The following is a 24,479-nucleotide window of genomic DNA, read 5'->3' on the forward strand; positions in this document are numbered from 1 at the left end:
GTGACAGTCAGAAGCTCCGGGAGGTGAAGGGTCAGAGAGCGGAGGTGAAGCGAGCGGCACGAGGACGGTGCTAATTTCTGGTGAGTTCAAACTGGTCGTTCCTCTACCGGCTACTGGGATCACAGCATTTCACCCCCGGGTGGCCGTGACTGTTCGCGTCTCCTTACCGCCCGCGGTCAGTTGATCAATAAGGAAAAAGTTCCTGGGGGAACTGAGCTGGTCGAGCATTATCTGCAGGGCTAAGTGGTCAGTCGTCTTTTCGGAAGGGGATCGATCCGAAATGTTGACCGTCCACTTCATTGTACCGACGCTGCCGACTCACTGAATTCCGATGGCTGTTCGGTGCTTTTTTTTTTGCTCCGTATTCCAGCCTCTGCAATCGTTTATGTCTCCTGTTGATATTCCGATACGCCCGCTCCGTCCCTACCACTCTGCCGGGTCTCTTCAAACTGCCTAATGTCACGATGATGCGTGGAGTTATACAGATTTTTTTAAAAAATCACATTGTAAGACGTTTCAAGGCGGTTCGTAGGAATTTATTCCTGGTACACACGAATAATTATTGAGAGACAAATTTTAATACAGATATGTAAGACAAGTTATTTTCAGTCATCCAAGTGATGGTACATCTGATTCTGAAATAAAAGCAGAGTTAAAGAGATAGGTAAGGGAGCAGCACCGGGCTCCCAAAAGGAATGCGGAATTAACAACAGCTTTGAGATTTATTGAAGCTTGTCCTAAGCTGGAGAAATGTGGAAGGTTTTGCTTAGATGAAGCAAAATCTGTTCACCTACAGTAGTTCATAAAGTTTCATTTCACTCTGTATATTCTTAAAAATGTATTTTTGTTTTGCTTTTGCAGCTTTCTGTCGGTTTGGATAAAAGGTTGAGCAGCAATGGCATCAAGGGCAGAGGAAGTAATGAACGATGAACGCTTCAGCCGGGTGATGAAGGACCCCAGATTCTGGGAGATGCCTGAGAAAGAGCGTAAAGTCAAGATTGATAAGAGATTTCAAGGAATGTTTCACGAGAAGAAATTTAAACTGAATTACACTGTGGATAAGCGGGGAAGACCAATCCACCACAGCACAACAGAGGATCTGAAGCGTTTTTATGATTTGGACTCAGATGATTCTGACTTGGTCGATGATGAATGCACAGAGAACAAAAGGAAAGAGGTGGAGAAAAAGATGAAAAAAAGGAAAAGTGGTTTCAATAAAAATCTGGAAGGCAGCACAATGGTCAACAAAAAGGAAAAAACCAATTCACTCAAAGGGACAAAATCAAAAGAAGTTAAAAAGCCAGAAACTCAGATGCCCAATGATAATGTCAAGATAAATTTTAATAAGGAAAGGCTTAAAACAATAGCAAGTGAAGAGACAGAATTGAAAGATGGTGGTTCTGAAGGTAGTGAAGAAATGGAGCAACCCAAAAATGAATTCATTTCCAGCTTTAAACTGCTAAATAAAAATATCACTAGAAATCAAGAAGGAATAAAATCAAAGAAGAGTTTAGTTAAAAAATGTGTTTCAGAGGATGACACTAAATTAGGTATGTGGTTTACCTTTGTTTGCATCTACAGGGCGACCCGTGTTTTACAGGCTAATCAGATTCTGGAAATTCATCTGACAGAAGTTGCAAATGATTACTCAAAAACTTTGAGATACAGAATCAAATTTACTCTCTCATAATTTATATGGGAAGAAAATTACCAAACATTTTTTCATCTCACATTTCTTGACAGTTACATTGCTGATGGAAAACAGCCACACAGCCATTTTCTAGAATGCAGAGGGGTCCCTGTATTCTTTTTGAGATTGACACTCTCATGGATTGTTGTCTTATCAATTATTCCAATTTCTGGTACAAAGTAGGTCTAATAAATTAAGTGTGCACAAGAGCCTAAACTATTTCCTGTTTTCTTAGAAAGAGGCCATTTGGTTTATTTGAATGCTTAACTCTTGACTCAATCACATTAATTCCTTCCCCGAGTTATTTCCTTGCAACCTATTCTACATTCTATCCTAATTCTCCTTCCTACTATAAAGGTAATTTGTACTGGATAATTAATCAACTTTGTGATGTGGGAATAAACTGGAGGACCTAAGGAAGATCATATGGGTATCATGTTAACATGTAAATCTCACACAGATCACCAGAGGTCAGGATGGTAACAGGCATGGAGCACTGCGGCCGCACTACTGCCTGTTATTGATCAGGATATTGTTGAACAGTTTGAGTAGTGATTTGAAAATCAGAACTGCTGATACTGGAAGTCTGATTCAGAGTCATACAGTACAAAAACAGGCTCTTCAGTTTCCCATGTCCATGCTGCCCATCGCGAACCTTTCTCTAATTCAGTATACCAGTACTTTGTCACCTTCCATACCTTGGCAGTTCAAGTACTCATCAAGGTATCAGCCTTTACCACTTTTACAGACAGTGATTTCTAGATTGCGACCACCTCAAGATGAAAAGAAGTTTTCATTTGATCACCTCTAGCCTCCTTTTGCCTAGGCTTGGCTTAATTCTCTGCCCTCCAGTCTTAGACATCTCTGTTATGGAGAAAAGTTTCTCATTTTCCATCCAAACGATCCTTCTCAGTATTTTTTATATCCGTGTTTGCTTCAAGATTGTTTACTGTCTGAGCAGCAAAAATCGATTTGACATATTTTGATGGGTAGCTCTGAGGAGGGTTGCTTCTCCTCGTTTGTTTGTTTATTAGGAACTGCACTTTGCTAACATGGCTTTCTTGCTGATCCTTAATTACCCTTGAACTGAGTGGTGTGCTAGGCTTTTTCAAATGGCATTTAAGAATCAATCATATTGATGGAACTGGGATCACACACACCAGGTAAAACTGGCAGATTTTCTCTCGTGAAGGATAGATACCGCTACAAATTAAAGTTGAAATTTTACAGTTTATGGAAATCTGAAATGAACGGAGTAGAAGGAATGTGATGCTATACTTCAGAGTCAACATTAAGAATCACTGCTAACATTTGATAGCTTTGGGCAAAGTTCTGCTAAAGGGCATAAATATGTAACATTAATTCAGTTTCTCAACTCCCTTGTCTAATTGACTAGATCCAAATTCCCCATTATTACTATTGTTGTTTTCACACAGAATGTCCACCAGAAGTTCACAGTAGTAGTTCTGTGTTTTTGTTTTGGATTAGACTTCTGATATATTTTCTGTATTTCAGAAAGTGATACCTATGAAGATGACATTGATGATGAAGGTCAATGGAGTGGAAGTGAATTTTCATGGTCAAGTGGCCAAAGTTCAGGGAAGGAAAGTGAAATCACAGCAGGCAGTGAAGATGAAGAGGAATTGTCAGACGAGGATACTGACAGTGACAGTGGTCCTGACTTGGCCAGAGGAAAAGGAAATATTGAAACAAGCTCTGAGGAAGATGACTATTTTGATGATCCATTGGTAAATGAGCCAGAAATCGAGCACGACTGGGGAGAGCTAGATAAGGAAGCTCCACGTGAAAATACGGTAAAAATCATAAAACTGCTGAGACCTTTGAGCCCATTATGCCTATATCCCTCTTCAACCCAGACAACTACCTTTCTCTCTTCAGAAAAAAACGTTTGTCTTCATCTTTCCTTACAAATCTTGCAAATGCTTAATCTTTCTACCCTTGAATTCTGGACATTTTTTCTGAGGGAACTGGTTCCTTCTGATTCTTTTCAACATCAATGTAATTTTTATATCCTACTACTTATGATTTTGTCAATTAATTAAATGTCTTGCAAATATTCTTTAAAATCTGCATTTTGAATTGTTTAGAATTAGAATTCCTATATTTTCTTGATAGATCACTCGGCGATTTGCAGTTTGCAATATGGACTGGGATAAAATAAAGGCAAATGATCTGATGGTGTTATTCAATTCATTTATCCCCAAAGGTGGTGCTGTGTTATCTGTGAAGGTGAGTTGGTTTAAATGCTTCAAAGTTTTTTTTTCATGGTTACAATGTTTTCTTTCTCACTCCAAATTGAAATGTAGAGTAACTGATAATAGATGCATTGCTTTTGCTCATGAGTGAAGAGCAAAATGTTTCCACTTTTGAACTCTAGCTGGCTGCCCTGAGGAATGGCAAAGTTAAGGTTTGCCTTAGGTTCTAATTCCTGTGTTGATCTTGCCTTTCTTCGCTATTATTTCTGCAGCAGTACAAGTAAAACGAAAAGGGAATTGGTTTCTCATCATTTTAGAGTTCAGTATAAGCAAATATCCATTCGTTGATCAAAATTATGAATACAATATTAATGTGTTAACTTAATTTCAATTTGAGCAAAAGAATACCATTAAGCTCATCACATCTCTGTTGGCTGTTGGAAAGAGCTTTCCAGTTATACCCACTCCTCTTTCCCTCTTTTCCATTCCCTTTTGTAAACTACCTATGAATCGGCTTCTATCACAGTTTTGATGTATTCTACATTATAATGACTTCCAACTTGAGTCTTTTTACATCCATTCCTTTCCTTATGCCTTTTCTTAATTCTATGATATCTCATTGTTTCAATAGAAACATTTGTCCCTAATTTTGATAAAACAATAATTTTGAGACTTCAATAAATTTTTTATTATCCTTTCCCTAACAAGGAGAGTTGCTCTAGGTTCTTTCTGTGTAGCTGCACTGCCTTAGACCTTGACATCCTTTTGAGAAGGTAGTGACAAGGTTGGATGCCTACCTCACCGATAATTTAAAATTCATAGTTTTGTATTTGGCAAAATATTTGTCACTCCAGTGACCTGTGTATTCCCAGTATCAGTTCTTCATGTGTTTGACCAACTGATTTTTTTTTTTGCAGACTGAGAAATGCCTTTGGGGGGCATGCAACACTCATAAAAATAGTTTTTTAAAATTACGTTTTGCACTATTAATGTGAAATAAGGCTCAAAATCATTGGGATTTTGCAGACATACAGGTGATGCAAATCACTGAAGGACACATTTCTTCATGTGACTCCTGATCTCTAGCAATTGTATCTTGCACAATTAATAAAGGTACTTAATTTGAAAAATGCAAATGTCAGTTCAACTGCAATACTGTTTTGACACCAACCCTTTAAAATTAGCTGTTAATGATCCAAGTACATGATGACGTGCATAAAGCACTTAAAGGAATTACGGTGCCATTGTCTGCTACTTGCAGGTTACTTACACTACTGAGAAAGTTTTCAGGAAAATACGGGGGGCATGCAAAGGGATACCATTAAATAGATGATGGAAGGGGTAGGCTTCAGTTATACCAGTACCTAAAAAGAGCATGGTAACCTTCAGTGACTATCATCAAGTAGCATTCACATCCACTACGATGAAGTGTTTTGAGAGGTTGGTGATGAAACAAATCAACTCCTGCCTAGAAAACGACTTGGATCCACTCCAATTTGCCTACCAGCACAACAAGTCCACAGCAGATTCCATTTCTTTGGGTCATCACTCAACTCTGGAACATCTGGACAGCAAACACACAGACATCAGGTTGCTGTTTATCACCTACAGCTCCCCATTCAATGCTATCATCCCTCAAAACTAATTAATAAGCTTCAAGATCTTGGTATCAATACCTCCATTTGCAATTGGATCCTGAATTTCCTCACTTGCAGACTCCAGTCAGATCAGATTGGCAGCAACATTTTCATCAGCACAGATGCACCACAAAGCTGTGTCCTCAGCCTCCACTCGACTTGCTTTATACTTATTACTGTGAGGCTAAGCACAGCTCCAAGTTTTAAGACAATACTTCTGTCATTGGCCAAATCAAAGGTGGTGACAAATCAGCATATAGGAGGGAGATTGATATTCTGGCTGAGTGGTCCCACAACAGCAGCCTCTCACTCAATGTCAGCAAACCTAGGAGCTGATTATTGACTTCAGGAGGTCCATAAGCCAGTCCTCATCGAGGATCAGAGGTGGAGAGTCAGCAACTTAAAATTCCTCCGTGTTATAATTTCAGAGGATCTGCCCTGGGCCCAGCACATAGAGTCTAATTATGAAGAGAATACTGCAGGACTGCTTCTTCCTGAGAAGTCTGCGAAAATTCAGCATAACGTCTTAAACTTTGACAAACTTTTATAGATGTATGGTGGAAGGTATATTGACCGGTTGCGTATGGAAACACCAATGCCCTTGAACAGAAAATCCTACCAAATGTAGTGCATATGGCCCAGCCCATCCTGTAAAGCCCACCCCACCATTGAGCATTTCTATACACAACACTGTTGCAGGAAAGCAGCATCAACGATCAAAGACCACCACACCCAGGCCATATTCTTTTCTTGCTGCTGCCATCAGGAAGAAGGCACAGGATCCTCAGGGACCGGAACCACCAGGTTCAGGAGCAATTATTACCCCTCAAACATCAAGTTCTTGAACCAGTGGGGATACTTCACTCAATCCTTCACTGAATTGTTCCCACAACCTATTGACTCCTTTCAAGGATTCTTCATCTCATATTCTCAATGTTTTTTAGTTACCTATTTATTATTATGATGATTATGAGGACACACAGTCCCCTTTTATTGTCATTTAGTAATGCATGCATTAAGAAATAAAATGCTTTTGCAGAATGATATCACGAAAAACACATGACAAACCGACTTAAAAACTAACAAAAACCACATAATTATAACATATAGTTACAAAAGTGCAAAGCAATACCGTAATTTGATAAGAACAGACCATGGCACAGTAAAAGTCTCAAAGTCTCTCGAAAGTCCCATCATCTCAGGCAGACGGTAAACCTCCAGCGCCGCCAACTTGCCGGTGCAGCATCGTGGAAGCATCCGACCACAGTCCGACTCCGAGTCTGTCTGAAAAACTCTGAGGCTCCGACCATCTATTCGACACCAAGCACCACCTCTGCCGAGTGCTTCGACCCCGGCCCTGGCAACAGGCAATACGCAAAGCCGAGCATTTGGGGCCTTCGTCTCCGGAGATTCTCAATCGCACAGTAGCAGCGGCAGCGAAGCACACATTTCAGAAGTTTCTCCAGATGTTCCTCTGCGCTTTTCACGGCTGTCTCCGTCAAATCCGGATTGTGCACGGCCACTAGTTACACATACTGATATTCATGCGGAACGGCCACACGTGCTGCGTCGTGCCGCCAACTTCTCCTCCCTCTTTTTTCTTTCTTTATTTCTTCTTTTCTCTTTTGTATTTCCGTAGTTTGTTGTTTTTTGTGCATTGGTTGTTTGACCATCTGGTTGGGTGTGGTCTTTCACTGATTCTGTTATGTTTCTTGGATTTATTGAGTATGCTCGCAAGAAAAGTAATCTCAGGGTTGTATATGATGACATATATGTACTTTGATAATAAATTTACTTCGAACTTTGTGTATAGAAGCAGGGTGATATTATAGAGTTACTCAGACTGGTTGTATTAAAGAGACTTAATTTCATATTGTGTCTTAAATAATAATGGACGATTCTCATTTACTACGATAAGAAACTAGAAAATGTTTATTAAGGTTAGAATTTTGGTTGCCCCATACATAGATATTTTCAATTATTTATCTGCAGAATATTTAGTAAGTGGGTTATTTGTAACTAAAAATATTTCACATTGACTACTTTAGATCTACCCTTCAGAATATGGAAAAGAAAAAATGAAAGAGGAAGAATTACATGGGCCTGTGGAATTACTTTCTAATAACTTACCAGAAAATGCAGATGAAGACACTCATGAGCAAAGGTAAATAGTTTTTAAACAGCTATTTTACAACATGAATTCCACATTGATTCTTGGCAATCCCTGTTTTATTTTGGCTGTGCTACCTCTCTTTCTTCCTTTTCGATATGCTTTTTAACTTCTTGTCTATGCTCAATTCTTCTCTTATTTGATATCTGATAGTTAGCAAATTTTGCTTGGAATTCCTGTGAAGCACCTTGTCAGGTTTTATTACCTCAAGGAAACTGTAGGAAAGTAAAATGTATTATTGCAGTGATATGTGTATCCTAAGACACAGTCACACCACATCTCTCCCCACACGTCCAGCGTTCTCCTGGCTAATGTGCAATTATTAGAAAACATGTTTAGGGACCTTAGAGCAAGATTGCTTGAAGAGATGGAGATGAGGGATTGCTGTATTTCAGAGACATGGCTCACCCTAATTTTAAAACAACATTCCAGAGAGTTTCTCGATCCACCTCAAGGAGCAGATCGCAGCGTTAGATAAAGGGAAAGGCAGCACCATTTGCTCCATGATAAATCCAGCATGGCTCATAGATGTGGCAGGCCTGTCTCGTTCCTGATTCTCTAGCCTGAAACATATAGCAAAGAAATGCCAACTGTTCTACCTGCTGCGGAAGTTCTTTGCAGTCAACCTGATTGCAGTCCATAACTCACCTCAGGCTGTCATCGGGCTAGATCTTGAGGAACTAAATGTCGTAATCACTAGGAGTGAAACAGCATACCCCAATCCTTGTCGTATTGTGGCAGGAGACTTGAATCCGGCTATCTTGAAGAAGACACCTCACTTCACTTGCAGGATTCAAAGGATCCAACAGATGTGACCACTGGTATACCAGCATGAAGCACCTGGTTGTGCTGCTTCTGCCTGTGTACATAAAGAGACTGAAGAGCCTGGATACTGCTGCCGAAGACTGTGAAAAGCTAGATGACATAGCCAGAGGGGAAAATTTGGGATTGCTTTGAGTCAGCGGATTAGATCATGTTCAAGGATTCATTCATGGACCTAAATAAATGTGCCACATATGTCACCAACTTTGTGAGGGCATGCGTGAACGAATGTGTATTCACAATAACATTCTGAGTTTTCCCCAACCAGAACCCCTGGATGAAGCAGAAGATTCATAATCTGCTGAGGGCTAGATTTGTTGCATTTAGGTGCTGGTGTCCTAGAGTTACAGGATTTAAGAAGTCCATGTATGACCTCAGGAAGGCCATTGCAATTAAAAAGAGGCAATTTCAAACTAAACTGGTATAGGCAGGGCTTGCATAATATTACTTCCTACAAAGCGAGGTGGGTTTGCATAAGTGGCAGCAACTCTGGGGTGTCTTTTAGGCATGCTTTGATAGGAAGAACAACAATGCACCCACACAAGCCCCCTCATCTAAGGATAAACCTATCATCTGAATTTCTAAGTCTGATGTCTAGGCATCCCTCAAGAAAATGAACGTATGAAAGGCATCTGGATCAGACAGCAAACCTAGCTGAGTACTAAAGGTCTGGGCAGATCAACTGGCTGGAGTATTTTCAAACTTATTCAACCTCTTGCTCCTATGTTTCAAGGTTCCCATCTGCTTCAGACGGCATCTATTGTATTGATGTCAGGAAGATTATGTAGTTATTAGTTCTATTTGAATGACTTGATTTTTATCTGAATGATTTTTTTTTCAACAGTAGTCTACGTAGCATGATAAAGGTTTGAAGTAAACAAGTGTATAGGAGGACAAATTAATCATTATTCCAGATCTAATGCAGCACAAAAAAAACACAATAAGAGAAAGAATGCAATAATAAAAAAAACACAATAAATATAAACACATAAGACAGCATATGCACATAGATTAATTGTTTGTGCATAAGTGATGCTAGGCACAGGAGTGTCTACGTAAGAATGACAGGAAATGATAAAGCAGTGGATGTGAAGGTGAGAGGGTGTGGAGAAGTGGGTTAGTGAGTAGAGGTGTTGATCGGCCTTACTGCTTGGGGAAAGTAACTGTTTTTAAGTCTAGTAGTCTTGGCATGGATGCTGCATAGACTCCTTCCTGATAGGGAGTGAGACAAACAATCCATGACCAGGGTGGATGGGATCCTTTAAGATGTTACTGGCCTATTTCTGGCACCTTTCTGTATATATGTCCTGATGGCAGGTGGGCTGGTGCCAGTGCTACATTGGTTTGACTACCCATTGTAGAGCTTTCCAATCTGCCACAGTGCAATTTCCATATCATGCAGTGCTGCAGCATGTTAGGTTGCTCTGTACTGTGCGTTTGTAGAAGATCATGACTATTGATGTACGTTTGTACATTGTCCAGCTCTGCAGCTGCCTCAGAAAGCAGAGACATTGATGAGTTTTCTTGATTGTATACAATGTGTTCGGAGACCATAGAAAGTTGTGTGAGATTTGCACTCCCAAGAGATTCAAACTGCTCAGTGCCAACTGCTGTGCCTCCAATGTAAAGTTGTGTGTGAGTGGTGTGAATTCTCCTGATGTTGATAACCATCTCCTTTTCCTTGTTGACATTGAGGAAGAGGTTATTTGCCTGGCAGCAGGTATCGAGCTCTTCCTTTTCCTCTTTGTAGGCCATCTCATCCATGGTTGGTGATGAGCCCCACCACTGTTGTGTCATCAACAAATTTAACAGTGTGATAACATGGGTGATTGGCTGTGCAGTCATGTGTGAGCAGAGGGTACAGCAGTGGGCTCAGCACGTCGCCCAGTTGGCACAGGTGTTGAGGATGATGGCCTGGGAGGAGCAGCTGTGCATCTTGACTATTTGAGGTTAGTTGGTTGCACAGTGATGTGTTTAAACTGAAGATTAGAAGTTTGTTCACCAAGGTCTACCAATTGAGGGCGCTGCATTGACACACTAAATATTTGGAGAGTATTTGCCATCTGTGCCAACATTAATTTAGTTCTCTCCCTATCATGTCCTTTACCATTATTAAGTGGAACTGGACATGACAGAAGAAAGGAATTTTTTTCTTCATATAAAATGATTCATTATTGAATAATTTTGGTAAGAATCACTGGTGTTTTCATGTTGTATTTTGTGAATAAAAATACTATTAGCACATAGTTTGTTTATAATCTTTTATAGGTTAACAGTAAGCGTAACACTTATATTTTAAGCCAATGACAAATTATAGAAGAATATCTGACTTTGTTTTGCTACGTCAGTCAGATAAAAGCAGGAGTATCTATATTAGTACATACAGAATTTTGAATGTTAAGCCCCAGGTTTTGATAAGTGAGGATGTTGAGTACAGAACTAAATATTGTTGCTTGACCATTGATTAGGGTTCAAACATATTAGCACAAGTTCCGCTAGGCAGAGGAGAGCGATGGTGGAGGGAGACTGGTTGGGTCTGGTGTCCAGAAAGAAACGGAGAGCTTTGAGACCTTCCTGGTGGGGGATGGAGGTGTATACTGTGGACATCCATAGTAAAAATAAGATGATGGGGGCCAGGGAACCTGAAATTCTTGAAAAGATCAAGAGCGTGTGAGGTGTCACGGATGTAGGTGGGAAGGGACTGAACCAGGGAGATAAAACAGAGTTGAGGTATGCAAACACTGGTAGCACTTTTCCTTTGCTACATCGACAGCTGCATTGGTGCTACTTCCTGCACCCGTGCTGAACTCATTGATTTCATCCACTTTGCCTTTGGCTTCCACCCAGCCCTCAAATTCACCTGGTCCATTTCCAACACTTCCCTTCCCTTTCTGAACCTCACTGTCTCTATCTCCAGAGACAGCTTATCCATCGATGTCTATTATAAACCAATGGACTCTCACAGCTACCTAGACTATACCTCGTCCCACCCTGCTACTTGTAGAAACACCATCCCCTTCTATCAATATCTCCATCTCCGCTGTATCCACTCTCAAGATAAGGCTTTTCATTCCAGAACAAAGGAGATGCCCTCCTTTTTCAAAGAAAGGGGCTTCCCTTCGTCCACCATCAAAGCTAACCTCCACCGCATTGCTTCCATTTCATGCATGTCTACTGTTACCCCATCTTCCTGCCACGCTACCAGGGATAGTGTTCCTCTTGTCCTCACCTACCACCCCACAAACCTCCATGTCCAGCACAGAATTCTGCGAAATTTCTGCCATCTCCAACTGGATCTCACTACCAATCACATCTTTCCCTCCCTCCTACTGTCTGCTTTCCACAGGTATCACTCCCTATGTAACTCCTTTATCCATTCACCCCCCCCACTGATCTCCCTTATCCTTGCAAGCGGAACAAGTGCTTCACCTGCCCCACATCTCCCTCCCTACCATTCAGGGCCCCAAACAGTCCTTCTCGGTGAGGTGACACTTCACCTGTAAGTCTGTTGGGGTCATATACTGTGTTTGGTGCTCCCAGTGTGGCCTCTTGCATATCTGTGAGACTCAACGTAGATTGGGAGACCTCTTTGCCGAGCATCTGCACTCCATCTGCCAGAACAAGCAGGATCTCCCAGTGGCCACCCATTTTAATTCCACTTCCCATTCCCATTCCGATATGGCCATCCATGGCTTCCTCCACTGCTGAGATAAGGCCACACTTAGACTGGAGGAACAACGCCTCATATTGCATTTGGGTAACCTCCAACCTGATGGCATGAACATTAATTTCTCAAACTTCCAGAAATCCCTCCACCCCTGCCCCCCTGCCTTCACCACTTTCCATCCCCTTGTCCCTCATCTCCTTGCCCCATTGTCTCCCTCTGGTGCTCCTTCCACCCCGCCCTTTCTTTCTTCCATGGCCTTCTGTCCCTTCACCAATCAACCTCCTAGCTGTTTGCTTCACACCTCCCCCTTCGTTTCACCTGTCACCTGGTGTTTCTCTCTCCCCTCCCCCCACCTTTCAAATTCACTCCTCAGCTCTTTTTCTCCAGTCCGGGCAAAGGGGTTCGGCCCAAAACGTCAACTGTACTTTTTCCCATAGATGCTGCCTGGCCTGCTGAGTTCCTCCAGCATTTTGTGTGTGTTGCTCTGAAATTAACATTACCATGAAAATTTATAATTAATATACTACCATAGAATTTTGAATCATCAATGGTTTAGAAGCGGTCAATAGTAGATAAAATTTGATCCAGCATGTCAGTGAGTCAGTGGATAAGCATAGGACCAATACCAAAGAAATTTGGTAGTGAATCTGTGGAATTCATTGCCACAGACACCTGTGCAGGCTAAATCATTGGGTATATTTAAGGTGCTGGTTAATCAGTTCTGGATTAGACAAGGCATCAGAGGTTATTGGGAGAAGGCAGGAGAATGCGGTTGAGATCAGCCATGATGGAATAGCGGAGCAGACTTGAATCTCCTACGTCAGCTCCCATGTCTTATGGTCTTACGGTCTAAGTAGTGCAAGTCGTTGTTAAGACTATAAAGCACATCACCAGGAATGTTGATCAAATAGAAGTTTAAATAGATTTTGAGGAAGTGGTAAAAAATTACAGGAAACCCCCCCCCCCCAAAAGTAATGAATGGGTTTCTATTTTCGTAGATGTGCCTAAGTCAATTTAATCCATTAGTTGTAAAATACTCGAAGTAATCATAGCTCCTCAGTATTGCAATGAATATTATCCAAAGCACAACAGACAGATAAGAAAGAACAATTACTTAAAATGGAGAGTGAGAGGGGGAGGAAGCTAGTAGGAATGAACTTGTGTATGTATTTCAGAGCTGTGATTTGAATAATATGGTGGGAGCTTGTTTTAATGTAGAGGTGTCCAGAAGTCAGGCATTCATAACCCATGGACAGCCACATTTGACACTGAAAGGGGCAAAAGGATGGTGGAAGCAGATAATTTGTTCAGATTGTTAAACAGATTTTGTAAGATTTCATTCTATGACGACTCACAAATGATTGCAAAAATAAGTCAATTGTAGCACACCCTACCAGTTGCAATTTAACATAAAAAGTTGCTTTTTGCAATGATTTGGACGATGCGGAGAGGAATTGAAACCACTTTGCATTAAAGGACATACAGATGTTATAGCAAACATTATTTTACATTAACTGCCTGTACTTCCTTTGTAGAATTATCAGGGAAAAAGTGCGAGAGTACCAATTCAAACGGCTGAAATACTATTATGCGGTAGTGGAATGTGATTCTCCCGAAACAGCCAATAAGCTTTATGAAGAATGTGATGGAATGGAGTACGAAAGCAGCAGTTCCTTTCTGGATCTCAGGTTTTGTAAAGATGTTGAATTTCTATTTCTTTGGCTTGCTAAAATAATTGTACAAGTATCTATATCTCCTTTCATGAGCCAGCAACTTCTGATTTGCTTTGGTACATGTATGTTTTGAGACTTTTACATTGGGCAAATGGCGATCATTTGGCAACAACCCGGAAGCCCAAAAGGAATTGGTTCAAGATTTACAGTGCCGTGAGAACATCATCTCTCTTTGGATAACAGCTAGGCCAAGTTGAGCTCTGGTCATATTAGGATCAGTAGGCCTAAAAATAACTCAGAATTTACTTGGCAGCATGTAGCTTACTCTCTCCAACTTGATGCAAGCGTCAATTCTCTGGTGATAATCTGAACATTTTTGTGAATAATTTTGGGTTACGACCTCTATCTCGGCTGTAAGCCCATTACAAAGAGCCGATTGTATTGGGTGAAGAACTTCATTATATTAATTCCATATTTGTTACACTTTACTGGATGAAGCACTCCAAAATTTTAAGAATTATTTCCTCTGACTAATGTTCTGTTGTTTTGGGTGAATGTAGTAATACGTTTGATATGAATTCTTTGCTGCTATGTAATGTTTGGACATATTGATCATTAGTCTCTACCAGGACACACAGCCCGTTCTCTGGCAAACATCCTTGTACTTTCTGACCATTCCAATTTCTGTCGTTGCATATTCCCAGGTGACAGTTACTTAGATGAGCTTCGATAGTTTGTGGGCCACTGCAGACAGTTTTCATTTGAAGTGGATCTACAGTGCCTATAGAAAGTATTCACCCACCCCCCCCTTGGAAGTTTTCATGTTTTATTGTTTTACAACTTTAAAACACAGTGGATTTAATTTGGCTGTTATTTGACACTGATCAACAAAAAAAAGACTGGTTTCATATCAAAGTGAAAACAGATCTCTACAAATTGATATAAATTAATTACAAATTTAAAACACAACATAATTGATTGCATAAGTATCCACCCCCTTCAAATCAGTATTAAGTAGATGCATCTTTGGCAGCAATTACAGCTTTGAGTTTGTGTGGATGCGTCTCTACCAGCTTTGCACATCTGGACACTACAATTTTTCCCCATTCTTCTTTACAGAACTGCTCAAACTCTGTCAGATTGCATGGGGATCATGAGTAAAGGACCCTTTTCAAGTCCAGCCATAAATTCTGAGTTGGATTGAGGTGTGGACTCTGACTTGGTCACTCCAGGACATTAACTTTGTTTTTAACCCATCCCTGTGTAGCTTTGGCTTTATGCTTGGGGTTCTTGCCTTACTGGAAAACAAATCTGCCAAGTCACAGTTCTCTTGAGGACTACATCAGGTTTTCCTCCAGGATTGCCCTGTATTTTGCTGCATTCATTTTATCTACCTTCATAAGCCTTCCAGGACCTGCTGCAGTGAAGCATCCCTACAGCATGATGCAACCATCACTATGCCTCACAGTAGGGATAGTGTGTTTTTGAAGAAGTGCAGTGTTTAGCTAAAGCCAAGCATAGCATTTAATCTGATGGCCAAAAAGCTCAATTTTGGTTTCATCAGACCATTGAATCTTCTTTCAGTTAATTTCATGTGAGGTTTTTTTTTCACCTTGCTATTCTCCCATAAAGCTGTGACTGGTGAAGCACCAGGGCAACAGTTATACATGCAGCCACTCCCATCTCAGCCACTGAAGCTTGTAACTCCTCCAGAGTTGTAATAGGTTTCTAGGTGGTGTCCCTCACTAGTCCCCTTCTTGCACAGTGACTCAGCTTTTGAGGATGGCCTGTTCCTGGCTCATCTGCAGCTGTGCCATATTCTTTCTATTTCTTGATGATTGACTTAACTGTAATGGAAGGTTTGTTCAGTGACTTGGAAATTTTCTTGTATCCGACTCCTGACTTGTGCTTTTCAATAACCTTTTTACAGAGTTGCTTAGTGTTCTTTTGTCTTCATGGTGTAGATTTTGCCAGGATACTGATGCACCAACTGTTGAACCTTCCAGATACAGGTGTATTTTTACTGCAAGCAGTTAAAACACCTTGACTGCACACAGGTTTGCATATAGCTAGGACGCACTAACTAATTATGTGACTTCCAAATCCAGTTGGCTGCACTGGTGATGATTTGGTCTGTCATATTAAAGGGGATGAATACTTGTGCAATCAATTATTTTGTGTTTTATATTTGTAATTAATTTAGATCACTTTTTTTTCACTTTGACATGAAAGGGCTTTTTTCTGTTGATCGTGTCAAAAAAGGTCAAATTAAATCCACTGTGATTCAATGTTGTAAAAGGGAGGTGAATACTTTTCATAGACACTGTTTGTTAGATGTCAGCTACATTAAGCAATAGCAACTGATTATTCTCTCTGTGGCTTCATTTAGCTTGCATCAGTTAATTGAAAATGTGTTTCAAATGATGAATTAACGTCAATAATATGTAATCATTAAGTTACTTTATTAATGGCTGTGTTGATAATATTTGGTTGTAGCTTAAAGCAATCTATCCAAGCTAACTTATGTAAAGTATATTAATTTATTTGCAGATTTTTAAAATCTATTTTAAACCTTCTTATTCTTGTGGTTAGAGTTTTAATGAAGAGTGGAGGACTTGTACGTCTGAGTGAGACTTATTTGGGTTTGTATTGTAATACAGGTTTATACCAGACGAATTAACATTTGAAGATGAGCCAAAGGATGTTGCTGCAGATGTGAATTTGGCAGCGTACAAACCAAAATATTTCACTTCAACGGCACTCGGCTCATCAAAGGTAATTAAAAGCACTTGCCTGTAATCTTATAAACAACATGGCTTATGTATGTACAACAAATCATCCATTTCATAAACTGAACTTGGAATTTATAAAAGGCAAATTAGATTACTTTCAACTAGTAAATGTGTATATGGTAATGGTTAAAACTGGGTGCAATTTGGTCTTTTAAAGATCCTGCTTGCATCTATTTAAACTTTTTTTAATAAAAACAGCTTGCATCAGCAAAAGAATGTAATGTAGTCCAGATGACAAATGAAGCATAGCTAGGCAGATTTCATTTTATCTTTTTGATATGCCAAGACATGTGTTTCTTAAGAAACACGAGGAAGTAGAGTTGATCGTAATTCCTCTACATGCCTTAACTTGTATTCCAGCTTTTTTAGTGTTGATATTCTGGTTCACCTTTTGCAGAATAATTTAGATTATTTGTTTTTTTTTTAATAACCTTAACCAAGTCTTCAGGTTATAATAGGGTTCTATTTCTGAGACTGTTTGTAACCCAAGCTGTTCTTAAGCCAGAAATAAACTAAACAGTGCGTGGGAGAGGATCACAGAAACAACTCTTAACAAGAAAGCAAGTGGATCTGTTCGGGATAGAAGATGCACGGGAATGGCCCATTTCCACCCAGCAGAAGATGCTCGCAACAGCTGGCAAATCCATCGCCATATATACCACCTATTCCCCAGATACTTGTTTGTATGTACGTAGTGTCAATGAGTCAGATATTTATAATCCAGGAGGGGTCGGGGGGGGGGCTTCTAAATGGCTAGATGTTCTTTCTGGATTGGTATGAAGTTCACATCAGTGCAGTTAATCCAATCAGAATTTTGTTATTCATTTGTATGATGTGAGCGCCATTGGCAAATCCAACATTTAATGTCCTCCATATTCTTTGGACTGAATATACTAGAAATACTTGGTATGTCCAGCAGCATCTGTGAACAGAGTGGTAGAGTTAATGGTTGATAATCTTTCACTAGGCAAAGTTTAAAAAATGAAAGAGTTTTCAGTTGGAAGGAAGGGGGATTAGTGGAGAGAACATTAGGGTAGAGCCAAAAATTGATTGAATGGTGCAAAAGGTGAAATAGCTATTTACTTGAATGGCTTCCAATTTTGTGTACTCCATTTGGTACCCACAACTTGGTCTTGTCCAAAACAGACAAACCAAATGCAGATTATATAACTGGGTTCCAGATCACTTCTGCTCAGTCCTCATGGTGAGTGACACTGAACTTCTACTTGCTTAACAGCTTAATTCCCCAGCACACTCCCACTCTGACCTCACGCCTTTGGCTTAAATTGGAATAGCATTAGTAGGCTTGAGGAATAGCAACTCGTCTAACCAGGCTCATTATCGCGTTCAGATCTCAATACTGAATTCAACAACTTTGTGTAACTTACCTTTCCAATCTGTCAGAACTGACCAGTTCTAAGAAACAATATATAAATGTTACCTCAATTTTCTGTCTCCACAGTTGCTGCCTGACCTGCGAATTATTTCCTCAGAGTTTCAGTAGCTGCATTGTTTTATGTCCCACTTTTTTTCTCTCTGTCCTTATTCATTCCCTCACTAAACACTCCTTCACACTGATCTTTTTGTGATTAATCTTTCATCACCCTCCCTCAGCCAGCAGCACTGCCTCTTAAATCAAAAAAAAAGACAAAGTGCTGGAAGCACTCAGCGGATCAAGAAGCATCTTCAAAAGGAAGATGATCTTAATTGCTAAAGTGAGAGAAGGTTACTATGAGGCCTCAGGGAGGATGAAGGAAGGGTGGACAGGACAAAGGGAATACCCCTGATAGGGAGAGACCAGGGATGACCTGTGGGTAAACTGTAAATAAGGCAGTTTGGTTAATGGATAGGATTGTGGTACTTCATGCAAAAGGAAAAACATGAAAGATGGTCAGTTAGACAGTGGAATGTTAAACTTGTGTACTGCGGGGCTGTAAATATGCTAATGGAGAGGGGAGAGAGAGAGAAAGTGAGTCGATGCAACAAGTGGATGCTATGCCTCTTTCTGATGCAGACAAAGTTAATTATTTGAGGTTGCAGTATTTGATACTGAGTCTGGGTGGCTGCAGCATGCTCTGACAAGATGTGCTGTAGAAATCAACTTTTTAAGGTACTTTTGTTTCAGCTTTGACTTTTTTATCTGGAAGTACTGCTTATACCCTTGGTCGCTCAGGAAAGACAGGTGTTGCATTTGCAGTTTCAGAAGAATGTACCAGGGAATCTTGAAGGGAGAGGCCCATTTAAAATGTAAAAGAGAAGGGGAATGGTGTTGAAGGTGGTCAGAATTGTGAAGGATAATCTATTGAATGTGGAGGCTGATGAGATAGGGAGCACTGGGGGAAACTCCATGCTTTTAGAGTAGCTTAAAATGTTAGCACAACACTGTGGGCCAAAGGGCCTGTAAGGTGCTGTAGTGTTCTTCGTTCGATGAGAACAGTTAAATCAGAAGTGTTGGAAATGGACAAGATGTGGGAAAGAGCTGTACAGTTGTCCCCTGCTTTTTGAACGTTTGCTATACGAAACCTCACTGTTACGAAAGACCTACATTAGTTACCTGTTTTCGCTAACAGAAGGTGTTTTCACTGTTACGAAAAAAGGCAGCGTGTGAAAAAAGCAGCGTGCACCCCAAGCAGCCAAGCTCCTCCCCCAGAACTGCATTCTATCTGGCATTGCTTAAACACGTGCCTGTGAACAGCCGTTAGCAAGGTGAGTTCTAAGGTATCGGAGAAGCCTAAAAGAGCTCGTAAGGGTGTTACACTTAGCGTAAAACTAGACATAATTAAGCATTTCGATCGTGGTGAACGAAGTAAGGACAAAGTGAGTTTGGCTTGTGGAAGTTGATGAAGATGATGTTGAAGAGGTTTTGGCATCCCATGACCAAGAACTGATGGATGAAGATGTGATGCAATTGGAAGAGAAAAGGATAACATTCGAAACCGAATGCAGTAGCGAATGGACCGAAACTGAAGTCATCTAGGAACTGAACGTGAAGAAGATAACCTGCCTGCCCTGATGGAAACAGATCACTATGAAATGACACCCCAGTGTCGCACAACGCCAACCCCCGGGCCGCGAACCGATACATTGCTGCTGAGAATGCAGCGGTAGCCAGGATGCACCCAACACATCTTTAAGAAAAAAGCTGAAATAAACAAGCTAATTAATTAGGTGCCGCCCGGCATGTAAATGTCGGCCCAGATCAGAGGCGATTGCCGATTGAGTTGCCTCTGATCTGGGCCGATATTTATGTGCTGGGCGGCACCTAATTAATTAGCTTGTTTATTTTGGCTTTTTTCTTAAAGATGTGCTGGGTGTGTCCCAGCTACTGCTGCATTCTTCGCGGATCGGTATTGGTCGGCGGCCTGGAGGTTGGGGACCACTGCACCACCCCAACCTCCGATGACTCAGCCTAACACACCATCATCAGTGTGCTCGGCACAGTCTTCCCAATTCCGGTAAGTGATACTACACTGTACATACATTATTTCTACTTCATATAGGCTGTGTATTTTTATGCGTTATTTGGTATGATTTGGCAGCTTCATAGCTTAAAGGTTACTGGAGAGAGTGTTTCTGCTGAGAGTGCTTGCGCCGTGTTTCTGCCAAGAACGCTTGCGTGAGATTTTCACTACGGAGAACAGTGCGGCAATGATTCTGGAAAAGTATTTCTACTTTATATAGGCTGTGTATTTATCATATCATTCCTGCTTTTACTATATGTTACTGTTATTTTAGGTTTTATGTGTTATTTGACATGCTTTGGTAGGTTATTTTTTGGGTCTGCGAACGCTGACAAATTTTTCCCACAGAAATAGATGGTAATTGCTTCTTCGCTTTACGACCTGCCGGCTTATGAACCATTTCATAGGAACACTCTACCTTCAGATGGCGGGAGAAACCTGTACTAATTGTGGAGAGAAAGCTGTGCTTCAGCAAGAAGGAGAACATTGCAAGAGGCATCTCTGAGGGGAGAATAAAATAAAATCTTCCTCCCCTAACCCCCCCCCCCCCCGTTTTGCTGGCTGACCTGTTGATATTTTCCTGCAGTTCTGTTTTTTTTTCTGAGATTTTGCAGCATCTCTTTTTTTTTGCTGTTGCAGACATTTAATTACAAAGCTCTTATGAAAACATTGAAAGGCCATTCCATTGGCTTAACACTTCAAAACAGAGGTACATGTGATTAGCTGTCCACTCGTGCTTGTCTCATGCCTAAGTTATCAAAATCAAAATTAGGGCCAGGAGCTGCAAAGTGCAGAAGTGAAAGAAAGGATTTTGTTTAAGTTTGTACTGACAATTATTTTAACATAGTAGAAGGCTACGTGTAGGAATGCTGGAATGGGATGGGGGATTAAAACAATCCTGAAGTAATCTGACCAGTGCACTTTGATTGTGACTTTCTCTGACTTGTATTTTTGTGTGTTCTTTTAAAATAATTTACTATATTTCCTTGATTTTGTTTCTGCACTGTTGGTATGTTTTTAAAAATTATGTTTGCTGAGATTCCTTTCTATTTTGTACAGCGTTACCTCAACACTACATATCATGCCTGTGTTGGATTTTTTTACTGATTGATATTTTCTAGCATTGCGAGTAACCTTTTTCTGTTCATTTTAAATTTTTTATGTTAGGCCCAGCTAACATGGGATGAGACTAACCATGAGCGTGTTGCGACATTAACAAAGCGATTTAATAAGGATGAAATTAAGGAGATGGATTTCAATGCCTACTTGGCTTCTTCAAGTGAGGAAGATGATGATGATGCAGATATAGAAGAAGAGGAGGAATCACAACAAGGTGAAGAGTTAGGTTTAGGATTTTGATTTTTGTTTCCCTATTCTCTTTGATCCTCAGTAAATATGTAGTTATGTGTATTTCTTGGTTCTATGACTAATCTCCAGTTCTAAGATATGACTGAAAAAAGCAAAGTGAATATACCCATACCTGAAGCTGTGGATTAACCAGAAGATCAGCAGTCTGTTGAGTGCTAGATCTGCGGTGTTCAAGATCGGTGATCCTGAACTCTTAGAGAAGTCCTAGTACAACATATGGAAGGCTATTTTAAGAGTGGAAAAGCATTTCCAATTGAATTTAGAGTTGGAATCGGATACACGTCAGCTCTAGGAGGGTTTGCAGGCTATTACTTGCTACAGAGGGAAACCTGATGTCAAGAATGGCTGTGATGTTTCATTCCCAGGTGAGCACCATGCCTTTTGTGCACGCTTTGAAAGGGAGAATAAAACCGCACTTGTGCAAATCCCTGCAGCATCTGACGTCCCTGTGAGCTCTGTCTCAGAAGCCAACGTCAGGACATCTATCTAAAGGGTGAACCCTTGCAAAGTGTCAGGCTGCGATAGAATACCTGGTAGGGCATTGAAAACCAGACGGGAATTCAAGGACATCTTCTATCTGTCTCTGCTGCAGTCAGAGGTTCTCACCTGCTTCAAAAGGACATCAATCATACCAATGCAGAAGAAGAACAGGGTGAGCACTGCAACGACTGTTGCCCAGTTGCATTCACATCTGCTGTGATGAAGTGCTTTGAGAGATTGGTCATGGCTAGACCCACCTAAGCAAGGACATGGACCTGCTGAAAATTGCCGACTGCCTCAATAGGTCCACAGCAGATGCTGTTTCACTTGCTGTCCACTCTGTCTTGGGCCACCTGGACAATAGTGATACTTATGTCAGGCCGCTGTTTATTGATTACAGCTCAGCAATCAACACCATGATCCCTTCAGTATGAATCAACAAGCTTCAAAGCCTTGGCCTCTATCCCACACTCGGTAACTGAATTCTTGACTTCCTCATCAGGAGACCACAGTCAGTGCGGATTGAAAGTAACATCTCTACCCCGCTGACATTCAACACCAGCACACCTCAAGGATGCGTGCTTAGTCTGTTGTTTTACTCTCTCTACGCCCAAGACTCCGTTGCTAGACACAACTCAAGTGCCATCTATAAATTTGCTGATATCACAACTGTTGCTGGCAGAATTTCAGATAAGTGATGAGGAGACCTACAGGAGTGAGATAGATAGACTGGTTGAGTTGTATCACAACAACAATCTTGTGCTCAACATTAGTAAACCCAAGGAGTGGATTGTGAACTTCAAGGGAGCACACCTGTCCTCATCAAGGGGTGAGCAGTTTCAAGTTCCTGAATGTCAGTTCTGGGCCCAACGTATTGATGCAGTTACACAGAAGGCACATCAATGGCTATGTTTCGTTAGGAGTTTGAGGAGATTTGGTATGTCACCAAAGATTGTAGCAGATGTACCGTGGAGAACATTCTAAATGGCTGTACCGCTGTCTAGTATGGAGGGGCCACTGCACAGGATTGGAAAAAGCTGTAAAGGGTTGTAAACTGAGCCAGCGCCATCATGGCGTTCCCAGTACTAGCCTCCCCAGTACCAAGGACATCGTCAAAAGATGATGACTCAAAAAGATGGCATCCATAATTAAGGACTCTCAACACCCAGGACATGTGCTCTTTTTGTCACTACCATCAGGTACACAAGCCTCAATGTTTAAGGAACTGCTTCTTCCCCTCTGCAAGCAGATTTCTGAAATAATAATGAACCAGCCCTCAATAGTTTTGCTCTCTTTTTGCAATATTTGTTTAATTTAATTGTTGTATGTATTTTTCTGATTGAAATTTATAATAATTTTCATCATGTATTGCATTGTACTGCTACCACAAAATGTACATCAATGATATTAAACCTGTTTCTGACTCTGGAAGACAGCTATGACCTCTGATAGAAATTTTATGAGTAATTATGTCTCAACATCTGGTGGTTGCTTTTAAAATGCACACAAAAATAGCATGCATTAATTAATGTTTTGATGTTGTATTTGTTTGCAGTTCTTTCTTTTCAGAGTTAATATATTCTCCATTTTTGTTTTGCAGAGTTCTTGATACTTGATGCCACTGCATCGAATTGTGAATGTTTCTCTGAACATAACTCTTCTATTGATTTTGATCAATTTGCAAATTAGTCATTTACATACATGAATAAAATTAAGATTAAATCTTCATTTCCCAATCCACATTTCTTAGTGTTAGTTTACTTTTGTCACTTTTTCAAACATTTGCAATTTTTAAAAATTTTATTTACTTACAGATAAAGATGTAAGAAGTACATCAGAAAGTAAAATGACAGTTAAGACAAAAAAGGATGATGAACAGATTTCAAAATATAGAGAGCTACTGAAAACAATACAACGAAAAGAAGAAAAAAATAAAGACATGGAAATGGAGATCACCTGGGTTCCAGGTAAATAGCATTTGAAGGATTTGTGGACAGTGGTATTTAAAATTGAATTATTTCATGATTTGATGTGTAACATGGTTAATTCTTAACGTGACCAATGTCATTTTCATGAAGCTTTCTTCACTGCCATGTCCTCTCTTGTGAAGATGTAGAAGAAGTCTTCATTCTCTACACAATTCAGTATTTAAAGTTATTCGGTGATTTTGCTTTTCAAGTAGATTTTTGTAGTTCTATTAAGATTTAAATCAATAATGCTCCAAACCAGTCAAGGGGCAGGAGCTAAACAATTATGAGAAGAATATGTTTATTTGAAGGACTGAGCATAAGAATGAATTCTGGAAGAATTTAATGAAAGGATTTTCATTTGTGAGTTTGGGTTCCTGAACAGTGGGCAAGATGCATTAAAGTTCAAAGATTGGCAAAGACAAGTTCTCCAGTAATTTTGGGACTGGAGAAGATAGGAGGACTTCGCTGTGGCAGAAAATTAAAATGTTGCAAATATTAAATTGGAATGACTCAGAACTGGGAAACGGAATGGG

General features: G+C 40.3%; 1 protein-coding gene across 1 annotated transcript in view; it reads left to right on the forward strand.

The window, feature by feature from the left end:
• The first annotated feature begins 39 nt into the window (after positions 1–39).
• Positions 40–24,479, forward strand: part of esf1 (ESF1, nucleolar pre-rRNA processing protein, homolog (S. cerevisiae)) — a 69,340-nt gene continuing 44,900 nt past the window's right edge. Inside the window, exons 1-9 of the mRNA XM_063056136.1 lie at positions 40–80; positions 862–1,550; positions 3,206–3,504; positions 3,827–3,940; positions 7,592–7,707; positions 13,738–13,890; positions 16,536–16,650; positions 21,296–21,461; positions 23,791–23,943. Of these exons, the coding sequence (XP_062912206.1) occupies positions 896–1,550; positions 3,206–3,504; positions 3,827–3,940; positions 7,592–7,707; positions 13,738–13,890; positions 16,536–16,650; positions 21,296–21,461; positions 23,791–23,943 (1,771 nt within the window). The 5' untranslated portion in view covers positions 40–80; positions 862–895. The remainder of the gene's footprint in view (positions 81–861; positions 1,551–3,205; positions 3,505–3,826; positions 3,941–7,591; positions 7,708–13,737; positions 13,891–16,535; positions 16,651–21,295; positions 21,462–23,790; positions 23,944–24,479) is intronic.

Source organism: Mobula hypostoma, chromosome 8, assembly GCF_963921235.1.
Source record: "Mobula hypostoma chromosome 8, sMobHyp1.1, whole genome shotgun sequence".
NCBI lineage: Eukaryota > Metazoa > Chordata > Chondrichthyes > Myliobatiformes > Myliobatidae > Mobula > Mobula hypostoma.